Consider the following 17,570-nt stretch of genomic DNA (forward strand, 5'->3'; position numbering starts at 1 on the left):
TAGAGCGAAACCCCAACTTCGACCGAATCTTTTTCGTTTGCGAGAATAATATCTTCATTTTTTTTTGTTTAACATCAATCCAACACGAGAGGCCCTGAGGAAAAAAAATTCCCTCAATGCCTATGTCATCTTTGGGTTTGCTGTGCGGCCTGCCTTCATTACCCAAGTTTAATTGGTAAACCAATTAGGTGAGGCTAATTTTAAATATATTTATCTGAATTTCAGTTTCTTTCGGAAATGAATGAATGCAAATTTTGCAATCGGAAATTAACCCACTTCCCGACATCCGATCGAGATGAGACTCTTTGTCGATGACAATGCATTCTATCTTACACTTTCGGTGGTAATCAGGTACACATTCGCGGCTTTATACGAATTTCTCTGAAATTACAGCAGTTAATGCACGAAATAAATTCCTAAAAGACATTTTAAAATATACGTATTACAGTAAAAAAAAATATATTATTTTATTTTAGGGGTATTTACATACTTATTATTTATATACTTTACTATTTAGCCAACATTTCGGACAGAATTACAGTGTCCACCATCAGGGTACATCTGCCCTGATGTAATGCTGTCCAAAACGTTGGCTAATGACGGAGGTGGCGCAACACGGCATAATACCCCGAAAAGAAATCAATATGTGTAATGCTTTTGGCCGTGAAAATCTTAAATCATATCTAAAACTGTGTTGTTTTTATTGGTTTGTAAGTTGCGTTCAATTTAACAACCAACGCGACGAAACAAATTACAATTCCGAAAAAACTTATATTAGTATACAGGTAGGTATTGATAAATATGTTTAATAAAACATTCTTACCTGCGTACTGTGCACAGTAGCGCTCTACACAGAAACTAAACAAATAATAAAACCAGTCGAAACAATAAATTATAGTAAGTGCCTACAAACAGTTTACGAAGAGATTCGTGGCCGGTGATGTGAACCAGTCAACAGTCTGCGATAGTGACCAATGTATTATGAATGTTGTCACATTGCGTAATCAACACTGATAATTATTTTATGTGAATACCATACAAGAGTCCCAAAATTAAATCAAAATTAAAACGTTTCTGGTTATGGGTTTAGTGACCAGATCTGAATAATCACCATTTCCTTTCTCACCCCACTGTCTTCAAGTTCACAACACACTGATTGGGGAATGTTTTTATGTGTCGAACATTTTTGTTATTGAAGATAACGTGAATGCGCCTAATTTAGAAACTTGAATAAGTTAAATTGACAGAAGTTTTTATTGCTGCCTTAGATTTTCAAACACATGTAACAAACGTCGTAACTTTCTCGTTGAAAACTATGACAAATACTTAGTTGCTAAGTGATTTAATAATATCAATATCAATAAACTACTTTTAAAAATGCAACGAATGTTTCAATTTATTGAAATTACCTCCACCTAAAATAAAGCTAGAAGCTTAAGGACGTATGTTAAAAAAAATATGTGAATATGTCCTGGTGTATTGGACAGACCTGCGGTAGAATTTTTCCTATCAAATCTCTAAAATAAAGTGGGAGTCTTAACGACATAAGTGATGAAGTCGTGTAAAAACAATTTTCGGTGTGATGGACCAAAACCTTCTAGGATGGACAGACCTATGGTCGACTTTGCCCTAGCAGGTCAAGAAAAACCAATCTCCGTAGGGCGCAAACAAAAAAATCGTTCTTATATTGTAAAGCACAACTAGCAAAAAGCATTCCTTGATAAAATAATTAAATTAACGCCATCTTTGAACACGTTAATTATAAAGTACGTCGCGTTAAACGTATGAAGCATTTTGAAGAAAAAAGACATAAAATGAAATTATCCAAAATAATTCTTTGTGTGATAACATAGAATGTAACATTTTTAGTGAAATTTTAAACTAGACAAACAATATGATACCCATAATAGTAGAAAGAAGAAATTTTGTAAGAGTATGTTAAAATTGCAATCAAAAAGCTAAAACACAAATATTGTGCTGTCAAAAAAGAAAAAAGGGCAAGAACGTATGGCATTGCCCAACCAATATAAGTATTAATATGGATGACTGTAGATTTATAAGCAAATGCATCTTTTTGGGTTATCTAAAGCTGCGTTTACACCAAAGTCTTCCACTAAGTTTTCCACAAGTTGCGGCAATTTGTTGCTTTTTCTATAAAATACAGCAACTTTTGCTGTCTTCCACTTGTGGAGAGACAAATCTTCCACTAAATTTTGGTTTCCCGCGGAGTGTCGGTAAAGATCAAAGAAATTTGACAACCAAAAGTGGAAGATTTGTTGCTGCGCGCTTTGCGCTAGCAACTTGTAAAAAACTAGTGTAAAACTGTTCCCCTCCACGCAAACTTACAAACTTCAATAACAAACATTGAAATCGTTGATTTTGAGATTTTAAACAAATAACCGAGACTTGTCGCTGTCCTAGTTCTTGTATGTTCAATAAGCCTTTTTTAGCAAAACTGAGTTATGAATGCCATTGTGTTCATTAGCCTATTACGCATTAATGTTGCTAAAAAAAAACAAATTTTTCGGTTTTTAACTGCTATTTTCAGCATTTCTCGAGTGCCAATATCCACTCACGGAACAATTTGTTAGTTCTTGTATGTTCAATATTCTGTATATTGAACGTTCAAACACTCAAAGTTATGCATAGAATAGTTTAAAAAAAGTTCATACATATTTGTTCAACGTTCTGCCTAGTCGTGCCGCAATTTGAGTTCTTGAATGTTCAATATTCACTTTCAACCAATCAGGAGTCGGCTTGTTACGGCTTTAGGATTGTTAGCGGCCATCTTGGTTTTTTATTGTTTTCGAACTGCCATAAGAGCTTCGCATTGTTCTATTAAAAATACGTTTAATTGTGAATAAACTGCTGTTATTGAAGTGAAAAATGACTTCACCGACTACAGAATCAACAAACCTTAGACCAGTGGCTCAAATAGAGAGGTAAGTCTTAAAATTATGTTATTTATACGCATTTCCAATATATTTTACATGTACTTTTTGAACTTGCTAGGCATATACACAGGATGCTCCATTTATTATTTATTAATTAAACTATTTATTACACCTTTCGTTCTTTACGTAAAACAAGTGATAATAAATTAGTTATTTTTATTCGTAATTTGTTTATTTTAATACGTTTTAAATATTATAAAGATAAAATTAACCGATTTGTGGACTTTATCATTAAAAACGTATTATGTTAAATATGTGGTCAATAAATAAATTGTGTTGAACAAACAATGTTCAGTTATGTGTTTTCCGTGAAATGTTTCAAACGACTGACGACCTCAGGCCCCTCCACCGAAACTAGTAATTTTTGTAGCTTATAATTTCGACACATTTTATTTTATTTTTTTATTTCAGTGTCTGTTCCGCCTTTTCATAAACTTGTTTGTCGTATTATAATCCACGGGTTATTTATTATTTATAAAAAAATAAAAATGTCTTCACGTTATAATATAATGGAAATATAAAAGGAAATAAATACTATTCGAAAATAAGTAAACTTGAAAAATAACAAACATAATTAAAAAAAAACAAAGCGAAAGCCCTCCAAATATTGTGTATGTATATAATTTATAAAATAATTTTGGTACCCACATTTTCGTTTGTCTGATATGATTTAATACTTATCAGTTCCAATTTTAAAATTAAATTTGAACTTGAATAATTTTTTGTTTTGAAGAGTTTTATTTTAAATGTAAATGTACATTTAAAATAAAACTCTTCAAAACAAAATGTCTAGAAATTGTTACATAGTTAATGCCCAAGAAATACAAAAAATTGAATAATTTTACCTATGTTGTTACACATATGAATATTTCACATCACGCATGCACCGACAACCGAAATTAGTATGTTTAATAATGCACAGCTTACTCATACGAAACATCATTAAGACGTAGCTTTGTACATAGTTACGCTTTCAAACTTATATAACCTTAATCATAATATTTGAATGATTTAAAAAGTGTCGCCTTTGTTGACAATTACCTGAAGAACGCTGTTTGTGTACATATTTCAAAGTAATAATTTAGGACAACTACTACTTACAAGATAAAATTAAATTGTTTGAAATCTGAAAATCACCCTGTACGTACAATTTACCACTATTTGGCTTATTGAACATAAAATATCTCAAAGTTTTGCACGCCGAATTGTTCAATATTCTAACAATGTGTTCAATATCCAAAAGAATTAAACATTATTTTCAACCAATGTTCAATATCCACCTTTAAAGTCATAATATGGGCATATTATAGCTTCAAACTTCGAAATTAGACGTTTCAACATTTCCTGTAATACATATGTATAAAATGAAATGACCAAAGCCGAGAATTATTTAGAATTTGCCAGTAAAAACAAAAAAAACGTCTCCTGTAAAATTTGCAAAATGGTTTATTGAACATACAAGAACTAAGGCAGCGTTGTGTAAGAATCACCAGTAGCCAAAAAACGTAATGTAACTGCTAGCTTTTCTTGGACAGGTGCTGCTTTCCTGTAGTTTGTGTCCTGTTTCTTGATTTTATGTCCGATCATTGAAATCAAATACTCAAAGTCACTACTGGTCATTCTCAGTGCAGTTCTTGTCTCTCCCGTCGCACTTCAGCTCACCACTCAACGGATCGACGTCATCTTCTCGGAGATAATGCCTAATTCTTGACACTACTGCCTTTCGCGCCAATTCTTTGGCAACAAGTTTTCCATTTGTTGTTTTAAATTTGAGAAGAGCAACTTTTAGTAGACAACATTTAGTTTCCAACTAAAAGTTGAATACAATGTTTTGTCAACTTTGGTGTAAACGCGGCTTAGCCAAAATCTGATGTGTTTTTAATAATAGTTAATGTTTTGACGATATAATGTCTCATTATTATTTATAAGATAATATGATACTACCAAAGACAGTAACGGCGTTATCACCATAATATTACTAACATGTAAAATTATGTAATACAAACTCTCATATTGTAGTCACATTGTATTATATTTAATTAAGTGACGGTGACTTGCGTTTATTTTAAAATACCCACAATCATTGACATAAATACACACATTAACAAAAATGTATCGTTCGAAATGACCACGAAAAATAGCCACAAATAAGCCAGAGGCAACTTTGGTAATTGTTGTTAAATTAAGGTTAAACGCGACGTTTGTTATAATTGATGGCGCAAATTTAATTATTTTATAAAAATACGATTTTTGCAAGTAATGCTTTACTACTAAGATGAATTACTTGTAGGCAACATGAATATGAATAAATAGTTTCGTCTGTATAAAAGCTTAAATTATTCAAGAAAGGCAAACTAATACAATATTGTATCGGTGATTCATTCTAAAATTGTATTTTTATTCCTCTCTTGAAAGAATTGAGTTTGTATACGGACTATGATCTAGATTATAATGCACCTTACTTTAACCTTAATGATAATTATTAAAAAATATATTTTGACCTGACTAATTTGTTAATATTATGAAATAAACATTTTGGTGGGCTTATATTTAAATTACAAAAAATATCCATTTATGTAGCAATACGAATTTGACGAATATTGAAGTTTGTCAGTATCTAACGCAATCCGTCCGACTTCCATCTCAATTTAAGATATTATTAAAAATCTTAGGTAAACAAACAAACAAACAATATTTTATCAAAATATTTTGGATAAAATATATATTTTTCAAAACTAATAATTATAGAAAGGGCACACATTTAAAATTCGTATTAAATATCACACTTATTAAAATATCCTTTTCATTTTTATATTAATTATTATAACTTTTTTTAGACGAAAAAATCACAAGTCGCTCAAAATGAATACTGATTAAAACATCACCAAATATTAATAAATTGCTTGGCTTACTTGCGTCCTGCGTACACTAGTGTCTCTTGACAAAATAAAACACAATTGAAGTCGATTAAGCAAGACGCTATACATTTATAGTATAGTTACAGACATAATACTTGTATTACCTACGTACAATGTTTACATAATATCGGTATCTATGGGCGAATACAGTCCAGACAAAAAGTTTGTAAACAATGCGTTATTTTATTAAAAACCAGCTGTACCCCGCCACACATTGCTGTGGCTCAGATAAAAATAGCGCGTGTTGCTATTACATCCAACAGATGGCGCAGCTTTTTTAAAAAACTATTTTTTACCTGTCATATGTGATATCTATATAAAACACACGCGTATTCGAATAACACGTTGTGTTTCAAAATTTAAAAGCAATCGGTTAAGAGCTTTCAAAGTTGTAAGATTTTGAACAAACGAACATTTTAATTTTAATTTATGTAGATAGATAGGTATTGTATATAAAATTTAAAAAAATACATTTTCATTGTGATTGTGCTCCCAGAGTTATAAAATTTATGTAGGTCAATTTAATAATAATAAATAATAATAATATTATTATTAAATTGTTTAAAACTTATTTATTAGTATTTTAAAAAATCAGCATAAATTTATAATAAATAATAACAATAAACTAAGTCCACCAATAGAAAAAATAAATTAACCACTAGAATTAATATTATTAAATCTCTCAAATAGAAGATTGGTTTTCGAATTTTATTTTTTAAATTATTAACGAAATTATAGACAGCCCTGATTTACTAATTCTAATCTTCTTCAACATACAACTAGAACTACTCGATTGAAAGTTATTTTTAATTGCAACAATAATATCAGGACAGTCATTTAGATATTCGCTTGTACCTGGATTGTATGCAGCTGGTAATACTTTTGCAAAAATTGTAGATGTATTCAACTGCACGGAATATAGTTACAGGAAGGCTATAATAATATACCTCCGTAATAATAACAATTAAGGTTAGCATAATATTATCCTTCTGTATGGGGTCTATATAAATTAAATGCAAATTGTACTTTTGATTCCTCTTCTACTGAATTACTTTGTCTATATTATCCCATTTTTGTAATAGCCTATATGGGCGTATAACATATGAATAAATGCATAATCATTGTATTTTTATTTTTTATACACACCTTAAACGAGCAATTGACTGTGCAGTGTAAAGACTATATCAGCGTTGTGGGTTACTTTCTGATAAAATTTTGCACACTAAACAACAGGAAAATTAATTACAGTCTACATACGATTTCGAAAAATTCTACGTCTAATTCTAGTCCGTGTAGCGTATTTCCCTTTCCGAGTTCAATAGGATGCAGGTTTGTTACGCTAATTATCTCCTATCGTGCACGGGTTTGCAATGCTAGCTGCTAAGCCCTCAATCAATGCGCATGGTAATTATAAACACGCGCACGATTGGAGGACGCAAGCTTCGAATTGAACACGAGTTTAAAAAGAGAATTAGCGTAACAAACCCGTGCGTGTTTCAAGGCAGTACTTACCCATTTTAAGCTATGTGAATAGATATATTTTTCTGGATATTAATTACGGCTGTTCGAGCTGATACGAACATAAATATTATATATTATATACTACAAATATCAAAAGTTGATAAACAGTGTTCATTTGAACCAATTTTTTTGTTTGTTTATTGAATTATTACATAATCGACTGGGGGTAGCGAAATTCTGTTTTAATTTTGCCACATTCCGGATCCAGATGGTGTCCTTATTTGATACTACATTTTTAACCCGCCAGAGTTCGCATGATCGTGGTTCCATGTACTACGAGTTATCAAATCGGAATAATTAATATTTAAGGTACCTACCGGCTAGTTTGAAAAAGCAATTATTGTCATTGAGATGGTGAAGTTTCTTTGGACATATTTTGTAATTCTTTGTATGAAATAATCAAATAGGTAAGTATAATGATACCTACTTACAAATCTTATAATTTAAGAGGAAATCTCGGTTTTGATTTAGTAATTAAGATGAAATGAGAAATGTATACACTTTTTTGGATGCGAGGTCTACTGTTCACAGAACTACTAGTAATACTTTTGTAAAAAGATTCAAACTTTGTGACTATAGTGTAGTGATTATGAGATATAAAGATTTTTTAGTTTACAAACTTGATGACATATAATTATTTTAATTATATGAATGGCTTACATCTTGTTTTGGTGAACATTCCTTTATTCTTAATGTCGGCATAACACGAGGACAATACAGAAGACAATATAATAGTGTCCTGTGCAGGACAATGCGACAATTCTACAAAATTGTTACACGACGACGCGCGTTACGAGGAGTTGACAGAAAATATTATCTTTCTATTGGTATTTTATACCAAGACGTATTGTAGTGTTCCATTTAAGTGATATTTTAAAGCAGAAATACGATATCCGAGAACTGAGATACGTAAGCGAGGAGCGACTGGATATTGTCCTACTGTCTTGTCAAAGCGCGTTTACACGCGGACTAAGCAGGCGGGTGCGGCGGTGGAGGTAAGACTATGAACTGGGACGGTTCCATGATAACTCAACACACTGACAATTCAACACAATTTTAAAAAGTGATATAAAGTATTTAGAAACGATGAACAAAAAAAAATTACCCCAACCTAACCTACTTAAACCAGTTAATATAGTTTTTATTTCATCACTTTCCATGACTTTATATAACTTTTTAAAGATGTGATGAATTATCATTGTGATGATTTATCCGGTAACCTTCTGGGACAGTGTCTTGGTTCATTGTCCCGTCTTCCAAACTACTGTTCACACTAGGACAGTGGGTCCGTAGCTGAGACAAACCAGTATTGTATTGTCCTCGTGTGATCACGGCATAAGATTAATCGTATTCCACATGCCGTGCACCAATTTTTTTCAGTTGTTTTTTTCTTAAATTTTATTTCTTAGTTGTGATGTCATACCTGAATGAGTTCCTCGATGAGTGGTTATTAATTTTTTACAATTCTTTCTTAACAATCGATCATAGATTTTCGATGAGGTTCGTATAATTAAAAAAAACGTGAAATAAAAGCATTTTTACATTATAAAACAGATAATATTAAAATTATAATGCACAGTTTATAACTCTATTATGATTTGATTTATATCTACAACCTCTCTCCATGGCTATAAATGAATGGTTTTGTAATTTTTTCGTTTTATATAAACTTTTGTTTTGTATAATTTTTTTTATTTCATATTCCTTTCTATAATATTAACATTTTATAAACTGATTCCTTACTTTGCTGTCTCAGTAGAGGTAAAGTCACAAGGAAGATATCCATAATTGGTTTTATTTTGGCTATATAATACTTAAGTACAAACTGATTACATGTAAACTGTCGATTTCCCAAAAAATAATAAATAAATAAAGATATTTATTGATTTTGTTCATGAGAAGCAGATACTTTGTGATGTGACATTAAAATTAAAAATAAAACAATAACTTGGTAAAAACCACTTTTATTTTTTATACTTATGGCCGACCGGGTTTAGCTACAACCGTAGCTTCGTCAGCCCTTACGTGACCCTGACGTGAAGTACAAAAAATAAAAGTGGTTTTTGCCAAATGAATGTTTTATTTTAAGATATTTATTGACCTTTGAACAGCCATTTTTTTATAAGATTACAGAATACATTGCTTTTTTAAATTAGTTTTATCAAGGTTAATTTATAGAACTTCATTTTAATTTTCAGTTCTTTTTTTTGTTTTCTTTTCATTTAACCCACACAGGATGTCCTGAGGAAAATAATTTCCATCAAAGCCTATGTCATCTTTTGGGATGCTGTGAGGAGGGTTTTTTGAGGAAAAGAAGGAGAGGGAGTTCTGGGAAGGTAAAAGGTATGAGGCTTGGGTAGGAATCTAGGGATCAGTGTGTAACAGACATATTATATAAAAAATGTAATACCCATTGGCAGCACTATCAAAGGAATATTTTAAATTGAAATATTGATTTACCGAAGCAATTCAAAGCATACCGGGTCAATAACATAGCAAATTTCATCTGAAGAAACGTGAAGTTAGCGACTAAACGCGAAATGTAAAAATGACCGTGTTTTTGAGGATTGGAAAAAAGCACTATCAGTCTAAAAATCTTGCATAAATATTATTACGTGTAAATATTGTAAGCCGAGCTGTATAACGGCTCGCTTCTTATATACCATTCTCTTATACCAGCTCTGCAGGGGCGTATAAAGGATTTTTGGTAAGTAAGACTGGAAATATTATTTCATTTTATTTATTAATCTTAAAGATACAAGTCGCATAAAATACATTAAGTTTTTTGGTTTTTATCAATAACAGATATTAGACATGAACGAGTAAAGCAAAAATAAGAACAGAGGACAGAATATAATACAAAATACCTATATGAGGAATATTAATTTAATTTTATAAATTAATAATTATAAAATACTACTAAAAGAGTGTTTTAAGATTGCAAATGAATTATGAAATAATGGTTGTAATAATTAATTAATAACAAGTTATGATTTTAAATGCCTTTATATAAACACTGCGAAATTAACAACTAAAACAAGTAACTATTACTATTTAGGATCCCTATTCTTTATTCCTATCCAGAATCCGTTTTCAGGCTCAAACGTGATGGCCTTCAGGGATATCTTTAGTGGATTCGAAGTCTTGGCGGAAGGTACTAGCGTGAACTTCTGCAGCAGCTGAAAGATGATGGCCTTGCACTCCATTAGGGCGAACCTGGAACCTGGAAAACACGGTGTCAGAATTAGCTCTTATGAAGTTTCGCCTCCAAGTATATGAGAAACAATAATTCGAATTTACTAAAGATATGTTCGATTTGCAGCCCGGACAAAGTTTGCCTTGCATGTATGTAAATTATTGTATAAGCCTATATGAAATTAGAAGTGGCAAATTTAACAACAGCGTATTATCAATTTTGCTTTATTATCAATTTATTATCAGAAAGTAACATTAAATGGAACCGTGAACGATTTAAAAAAATTCCGTCCAAATAATATTAAACCCTTACCAATACAATTTCTAGGGCCAATTCCGAAGGGTAGATAGGTCAGTGGGTTGATGGAGCTCTTGTTCTCGTCGGCGAATCTCTCGGGGTCGAAAGTGTCGGGGTTCTCGTAGTATTTAGGGTCGCGGTGTATCTCATGCACTGGGATCCATAGTCCGTCACCAGGGTTTAACTATATACACAAGATTTTTCAGATCGATAAGAAGCTGTAAGAAACAGATTAGGTACATCGGGAAGAAATGGTTGAAACAAAGCCACCATTGAAAGTTATTGGGGTTGGCAGAAGATAATTTTATATGTCATATCCCAGGCCAAAGAAAGATTCATAAGTAATAAGGAGACGAATCAATTCGTAACTTGTAATTGTAAACTGTAGACTGTTGGGTGGGTTGGTCAAGAATGGATGGAGCAAGTTTGATTCAGAATATAATAGACCATTTTCCTGGTAATTAACGATAAAACGTCGAGGTATCATGGATTCAAGATAGTTCCTGGTAATATAAGTTTCTTACAGTCATCCCCCTTTCAGCGGAGTCACATGGAGGTGGAAGTGTGTAGGTCTTTACACACTTTCTTTCCAGTGAAACCCCGGGTGGCCAAAACCTCAGTGTTTCTGTAACAAATTTAATTTATTTGTAAGATTACTCGATATTTTCAATAATATTTTAATGGGTAATAACTTGAATGAGGAATAAATACAACATGTCAGAGTCTGTCTTATGGTCTAGTTAAAACTTTTAAATTTATATTATATTATAAACCTGTGACAACCATATCCATGTACTTCATTGCAAGTAGGTCAGTGTAGTTGACCTTCCCACCGCACTTGGCTGACACCTCATCCACTTCCTCCTGTAGCCTCTTCTGTACCTCCGGGTTCACAGCCAACTCGTGGGCTGCAAAACACAGCAGGTTGGATGAAGTCTCGTAGCCGGCAAGGAAGAAAACTACGGCCTGGGCGGTTATCTCGTCATCTGTCCAATCTAAAAAGAAAATGTTATTAATGTAAGCCATGTCAAAGGGTGTTGTGTGGAAGAGTGACGTGTAACAGGTGGATGCTTGGGCAGAGAGGGAGATTGAAGATATCGGATGGTTCCTTGTTATGGAGTTATTAAATGGTCTTTAATCAGATTAAAATTAAGAACAAGTGGTTGCGAGGAGTGTAAGAAGACTCAGGCATCATAGAATCTTAGATAAGTAGAGTTATTCCATAACATCACGTAAGTTGGACGAGGGAATCAATGGAAGGGACCATCTTATTCTTAAAAAGGAGAATTGCGGTGGATGCACTTTACTGATAAATAACCGAGTAACTGAAGTACGATACTATTCTCATAATCTTTAAACACGTCGTTTTTTTGTGGAATATTCAAGACAGCAATAATTTACTGCTTGATGGTAACTTTTAAAAGCTTTTTCGTGATATTTGATCCAAAAGCCGTTTTCTTAACTGGTTAGCAGTGAAGAAATATTAACATAAACCTTAAGACCCAGACTTTAAACTTTACTGCCTAAAGTATATTATTAAGTGAACCAATTATAAAAATGCAAGTACGATTCGAATATACAACCCCGGCCAGAAGCACCCCTGTGCCAGTTCACCATAGTACACCAAGGGGCACTGTTTTATTAAGACTTGGAACATTTGCTCTGAAGATGGGAAGAAGGTAAGAGTTTATCGACTGGTCTTTATAAAGGCAACCTCGAGCCAGTATTGAAATGTAGGACAGAGATATTAATGGATGGAATAAGCTCAGAAGCAATTTTCTTGCCTCTTCTGGTATATTTTTGCCTCTTCAAGCGTCGTCGTCTTGTTTCTTCTGCTCTTCTAATTTATTTGTGGTTCTTCTAATAAATTTATGAAATGTAGATGTTACTTTTATACTAACTTCTCTTGACAGTCTGCTTCCCCACTGCCGACTCCAGCACTGTTGCAAACCCTGCCTCTGTACTGCTCTCCTCTTTGCTCTCATGCTTCAGTGACCCCTTCTTGGCTTCCATCAGCAGCTGTATCATATCGGGTCTGATGATGTGCTGGTCCTCGCGAGTCTGCATTGTGCTCGACACCAGGTTCCTGAAGAATGCGCTGACTTTCGCAGATAGAATGGTCACGTGCAGCATCTGAAATGGAAAAACAGAACGTAATAAATTTAGTCAGATCATAGACGAAAAAGTATTAAAGGTAACGAGTGGGCTGACGGATTAGTAAGGCAAGGTGCAGAAGTAACGCCCAGCTGACTGCACTGAAAATAATAGGAGAGGGCACCCGGCCAAAATATTCACAAACGGACCAGACCAGGATATAAAGTTTAAAAATAAATAATTTGACGAAAAGTCATAAGATTCTACTTTTAATTATTACAAGATACTTTTAATTCAGGATTTTTATTCAACTAACCATTCCATGTTTTGTATGAATCTAAAAGAAATTAGAAGAATGTTTCTAAATATCACGAAATATGTTTTTTACAACACGGATTTTTGTAGATAAAACCAAAAGCGATACAAAATTAACAAATGGTTGAATAGTTGCCTCTGTTCGCGAGTGTCAGAATTACAGTAGAAATCAAAACGATTTCTTGAGAAGACATAGGTTGTGTTTTGAAGAATATTTTGATATCTTTGATATTTTGAAGCTATTAAAATGGTTTTTATTTTCATTACCCTTCTTGATTCCTTTTCATACCTCCTACAGCCTCACAAGTTTCCTAAATGGGAATGCTTTCGACCCACTAGGACAGGGCAGTTGTTTCACGTAAGAAATTACGTTTCAAGGACTATTTTTATCTATCATAAACATTGTTCACCTCATTTAGTCGTTCATTATTTAGTAATTATTTCGTAAATAAAATAAAGAGAGATGAGATTTTTTTACATTAGCTCCACACAGAAGGCATCTTGGCCTATATTGGAGATACTGCATGGAGGGTCATCCTTGGAAAGGAAGGATAGGAATTTCTGGGAAAGAAAAAGGGATCTGGGAGACGTATGAATCCATCCCTCCCACTGCAATGCAAGATGCTCTAAGAGCGTCTTATTGGAGAGGTCTAAAGGTCTCCATTAACCTCTGTCAATCAGTTTGTGTGAAGACCAATCTACCGCCAAAACCCGGATAAACCTCACCCCATGAACTCGGGCACCTTAGGGGTTGCACACTCGGGGGTGACCTTAGGCAAAGGTGTTGGTTATCCAATAAATGGTATCGGTGGTTGTGGGATCCATACCTGATAAATAAATCGTTTTTCCAAAATCTCACTGTTTCAAAACATGTTTTACTCTTAGATCATTTTACCTTCATAAGACTCGGACATATGACCATGAAGAAAAACTTGACGATCACAATTCCTTTGAAATTGGTGGCTTCTTTTCCCATTGTGATGAACTCGTTGTTCCTGTCCTTGAGCGAGTTGATCTTTATCCCAAAGGCGGAGCTGGCTATCACATCGTTCGTGTACCTTGAGAAGAGGTCTTTGAATTCCAGTTCTAGGTGACCTTTATCTGAAATATTAAAATACTAACTTCAACTTTTTAACCTATTATTTTTTAACATTGTCACCATGCTAATCATTTCTCATTGGTCAGACTTTGAGTTTTTAAATACCTGAAATTAGCTTTAAACCTTCTTTTTTTCATACCGATCTCTGTATCGGGACCAATATAAAAATCTTCGCTTAATATGATCATTATTTTCATACCTGCAATTTCCCACAGATAGTTGCCATTAGAGAAGAAATAATATTTTGGGGTGGTAGTAAATCGTCAAAAAATACAATACAAAGATTTATGGTTATATTAAATATAACCATAAATCAAAATTATCAAAGCATCCTTCCCCTTCGTTTGCGAGCTGTGTCACGTGCTTGGTCGTTACCTAATCGATGTTTTTGTTTACCCGTTCGTCTTTGAACTTTTATCAAAATGATTTTTATATATGTAGCGGTACGCCACTACTTCATTTGAACGGAATTCCAGAAGTTTCGATATTTTCCAAACAAGATTCTTGGATATTCTTTTATTATTTTTCATTTTTGTTTGGCAAATTATACATAGCAACCAAATTGTTCTAGAAGCTTTAACTTATAAAAGCGGCAGCGTGAAGGAACTCGCTAGTATTCCGTCTCCAAACCGCCAGTCTAGTTGACCTAAATATCGCTAGCATTTTATTGTGAATAATAAACTAGATTTTTATGTTGTACACTAAGATAACTACAGTGGTGACACCGACGTGATTTTGAATATATTTTTTAAGTGTTATCGTGTACTACGGTTGTATTAAAAATGTCTCGCCCGACCGACTCTACGACGTCAGCAGTTTCGCCGGCGGAAGTCAACCGCGTAGCTGTGCGGATTCCCCCGTTCTGCCCTAACGATCCGGAGCTGTGGTTCGCTATGGTTGAAAGGAGTTTTGAAGCTGCAGCAGTGACGGTGGAGTCGACGAAGTTCGGTTTTATCCTTGGGGCCTTGGATCCCACGTACGCCCAAGAGGTCCGGGACATTATTGTCAACCCCCCTGAAGTTGGAGCGTACACCCTGCTCAAGAGGGAACTCACGAAGCGCTTGAGCTCTACCCAAGAGCAGAAGACGAGGAGACTCCTGGAGCATGAGGAGAGGGGTGACCGAAAACCTTCGCAGTTCCTTCGTCATCTACGCACCCTTGCGGGCAGCGCAGTGCCTGATGAGGTGCTGAAGACACTTTGGATGGGCAGACTTCCCCGAAGTATGCAAGTAGTTCTGGCGACCCAACAAGGCACCACACTGGACAATGTGGCGGATCTCGCGGACGCCATAGACGACTATGCTGGCAGGCCAGGGGTCAGTGAAGTCTCTCTCCGGGTTCCCGACGAAGACTGCGTGATAGACAGGATGCAGAAGATGATGCTGCCGCTCCATGATGAAATAGCCACCCTACGACAGGAAATTTCGACGCTGCGCTCTCAGGAACGCCCATCCAGGACTACCAGTCCTCGTTGGCGGCAAAATCGTTCGCGCAGTCGTTCCAGGGGTCGTCATATAGAAGGCAAATGCTGGTACCACTGGAAGTTTGGTACCAAGGCGCACTCCTGCATCAAACCCTGCAATTTTGAGGGAAACGCCCCGGGCTCACACTGATGGCGACCAGCACCAACAGCCCGGCGCAATTAAGTCGCCTTTTCGTAACGGACCGGGTAACTCGCATCCAGTTTCTCGTGGACACCGGCGCGGACCTCTGTGTTTACCCACGACGCCTAGTCCAAGGCCGTCCGGCTAAGCAGTCCTACGAATTGGCGGCCGCAAATGGAAGCACCATCGCGACGTATGGAAGCCTGACGCTCAACCTGGACCTAGGCCTGCGTCGTGATTTTACTTGGAGTTTCGTCATTGCTGACGTCTCCAGGCCCATCATTGGAGCGGATTTCTTGGCACGATTCGAGCTCCTGGTCGATGTCCATAATAGGCGATTGCTGGATCAGGTTACGAACCTGACAACTACAGGAAGGCGTAGTAACAACATGACCGCTTCCATTAAGACTGTCACAGGGACATCCTCCTACCACAAACTGTTGCAACAATATCCGGACCTTACGCGCCCTGAAGGAAGTTCGCCATACTACCCTTCATCACATTAGGACTACTCCAGGTCCTTCAGTCGCAGAACGTCCTCGCCGCCTCGCCCCTGACAAGCTCAAACTGGCCAAGAAGGAGTTTGAGACCATGGTCCGATTAGGAATTGCCCGGCCTTCTGAGAGCTGTTGGGCATCCCCACTTCACATGGTCCCTAAGAAGGATGACCAATGGCAACCATGCGGTGATTACCACGGATTGAACGCCAGGACCATACCTGACCGGTACCCAGTACGACACATTCAAGATTTCGCCCAGTCACTGAGGGATACCAAGATATTCTCCACAATAGACCTGGTACGAGCTTACAACCAGATTCCTGTAGCTCCTGAAGACATCCCGAAGACATCCATATCCACGCCGTTCGGACTCTTCGAGTTTCCAGTCATGTTCTTCGGCCTCCGTAACGCAGCCCAGACGTTCCAACGTTTCATCGATGAGGTCACCAGAGGATTGGACTTTTGTTACGCCTACATCGACGACATCCTCATTGCCTCATCATCAGAAGAGGAACACATGAACCACCTCAAGACCTTGCTCCAGCGCCTGCAAGAATATGGGGTGGTCGTCAACGCCAGCAAATGTCATTTTGGTTTGCCTGAAGTCAAATTCTTGGGGTACCTGGTGTCTGGTGAAGGCACTACACCTCTGCCAGAGAAAGTCGACGCAATAAACAATTACAGTCGGCCTGAAACGGTGAAAGATCTACGACGCTTTTTGGGAGCTCTCAATTTTTATAGGAGGTTCATCCCCAGTGCAGCAGAGACGCAAGCACCGCTCAATGATTTCCTCACCGGAAAACAGAAAGGCAAGCAGCCCATATCCTGGACAGCAGCGACCATGGAAGCCTTTGACAAGTGCAAGGAAGCCCTTGCTCAGGCGACCTTACTAGCTCACCCAAAGTGCGAAGCCCCCCTATCCATAGTCAGCGACGCTTCTGACATCACGGCCGGCGCCGCACTCCAGCAGCTCATCGCAGGTCACTGGGAACCGCTGGGCTTCTTTTCAAAGAAATTTAGCGCAGCTGAAAGAAAATACGGCGCTTATGACAGAGAACTCCTGGCCATCTAC

The 17,570-nt window shown here is 35.9% G+C and overlaps 1 protein-coding gene across 1 annotated transcript in view; it reads right to left on the reverse strand.

The window, feature by feature from the left end:
• Positions 1–17,570, reverse strand: part of LOC149410499 (uncharacterized) — a 54,750-nt gene that overhangs the window by 19,289 nt on the left and 17,891 nt on the right. The window contains exons 5-11 of the mRNA XM_089648260.1: positions 14,191–14,396; positions 12,788–13,019; positions 11,660–11,881; positions 11,411–11,511; positions 10,902–11,070; positions 10,445–10,616; positions 824–858 (exon numbers count right to left, since the gene is read on the reverse strand). Of these exons, the coding sequence (XP_089504386.1) occupies positions 824–858; positions 10,445–10,616; positions 10,902–11,070; positions 11,411–11,511; positions 11,660–11,881; positions 12,788–13,019; positions 14,191–14,396 (1,137 nt within the window). The remainder of the gene's footprint in view (positions 1–823; positions 859–10,444; positions 10,617–10,901; positions 11,071–11,410; positions 11,512–11,659; positions 11,882–12,787; positions 13,020–14,190; positions 14,397–17,570) is intronic.

The sequence above is a fragment of the Hesperophylax consimilis genome, chromosome 27 (genome assembly GCF_061612785.1).
Source record: "Hesperophylax consimilis isolate HC1 chromosome 27, BYU_Hcon_1.0, whole genome shotgun sequence".
Classification (NCBI taxonomy): domain Eukaryota; kingdom Metazoa; phylum Arthropoda; class Insecta; order Trichoptera; family Limnephilidae; genus Hesperophylax; species Hesperophylax consimilis.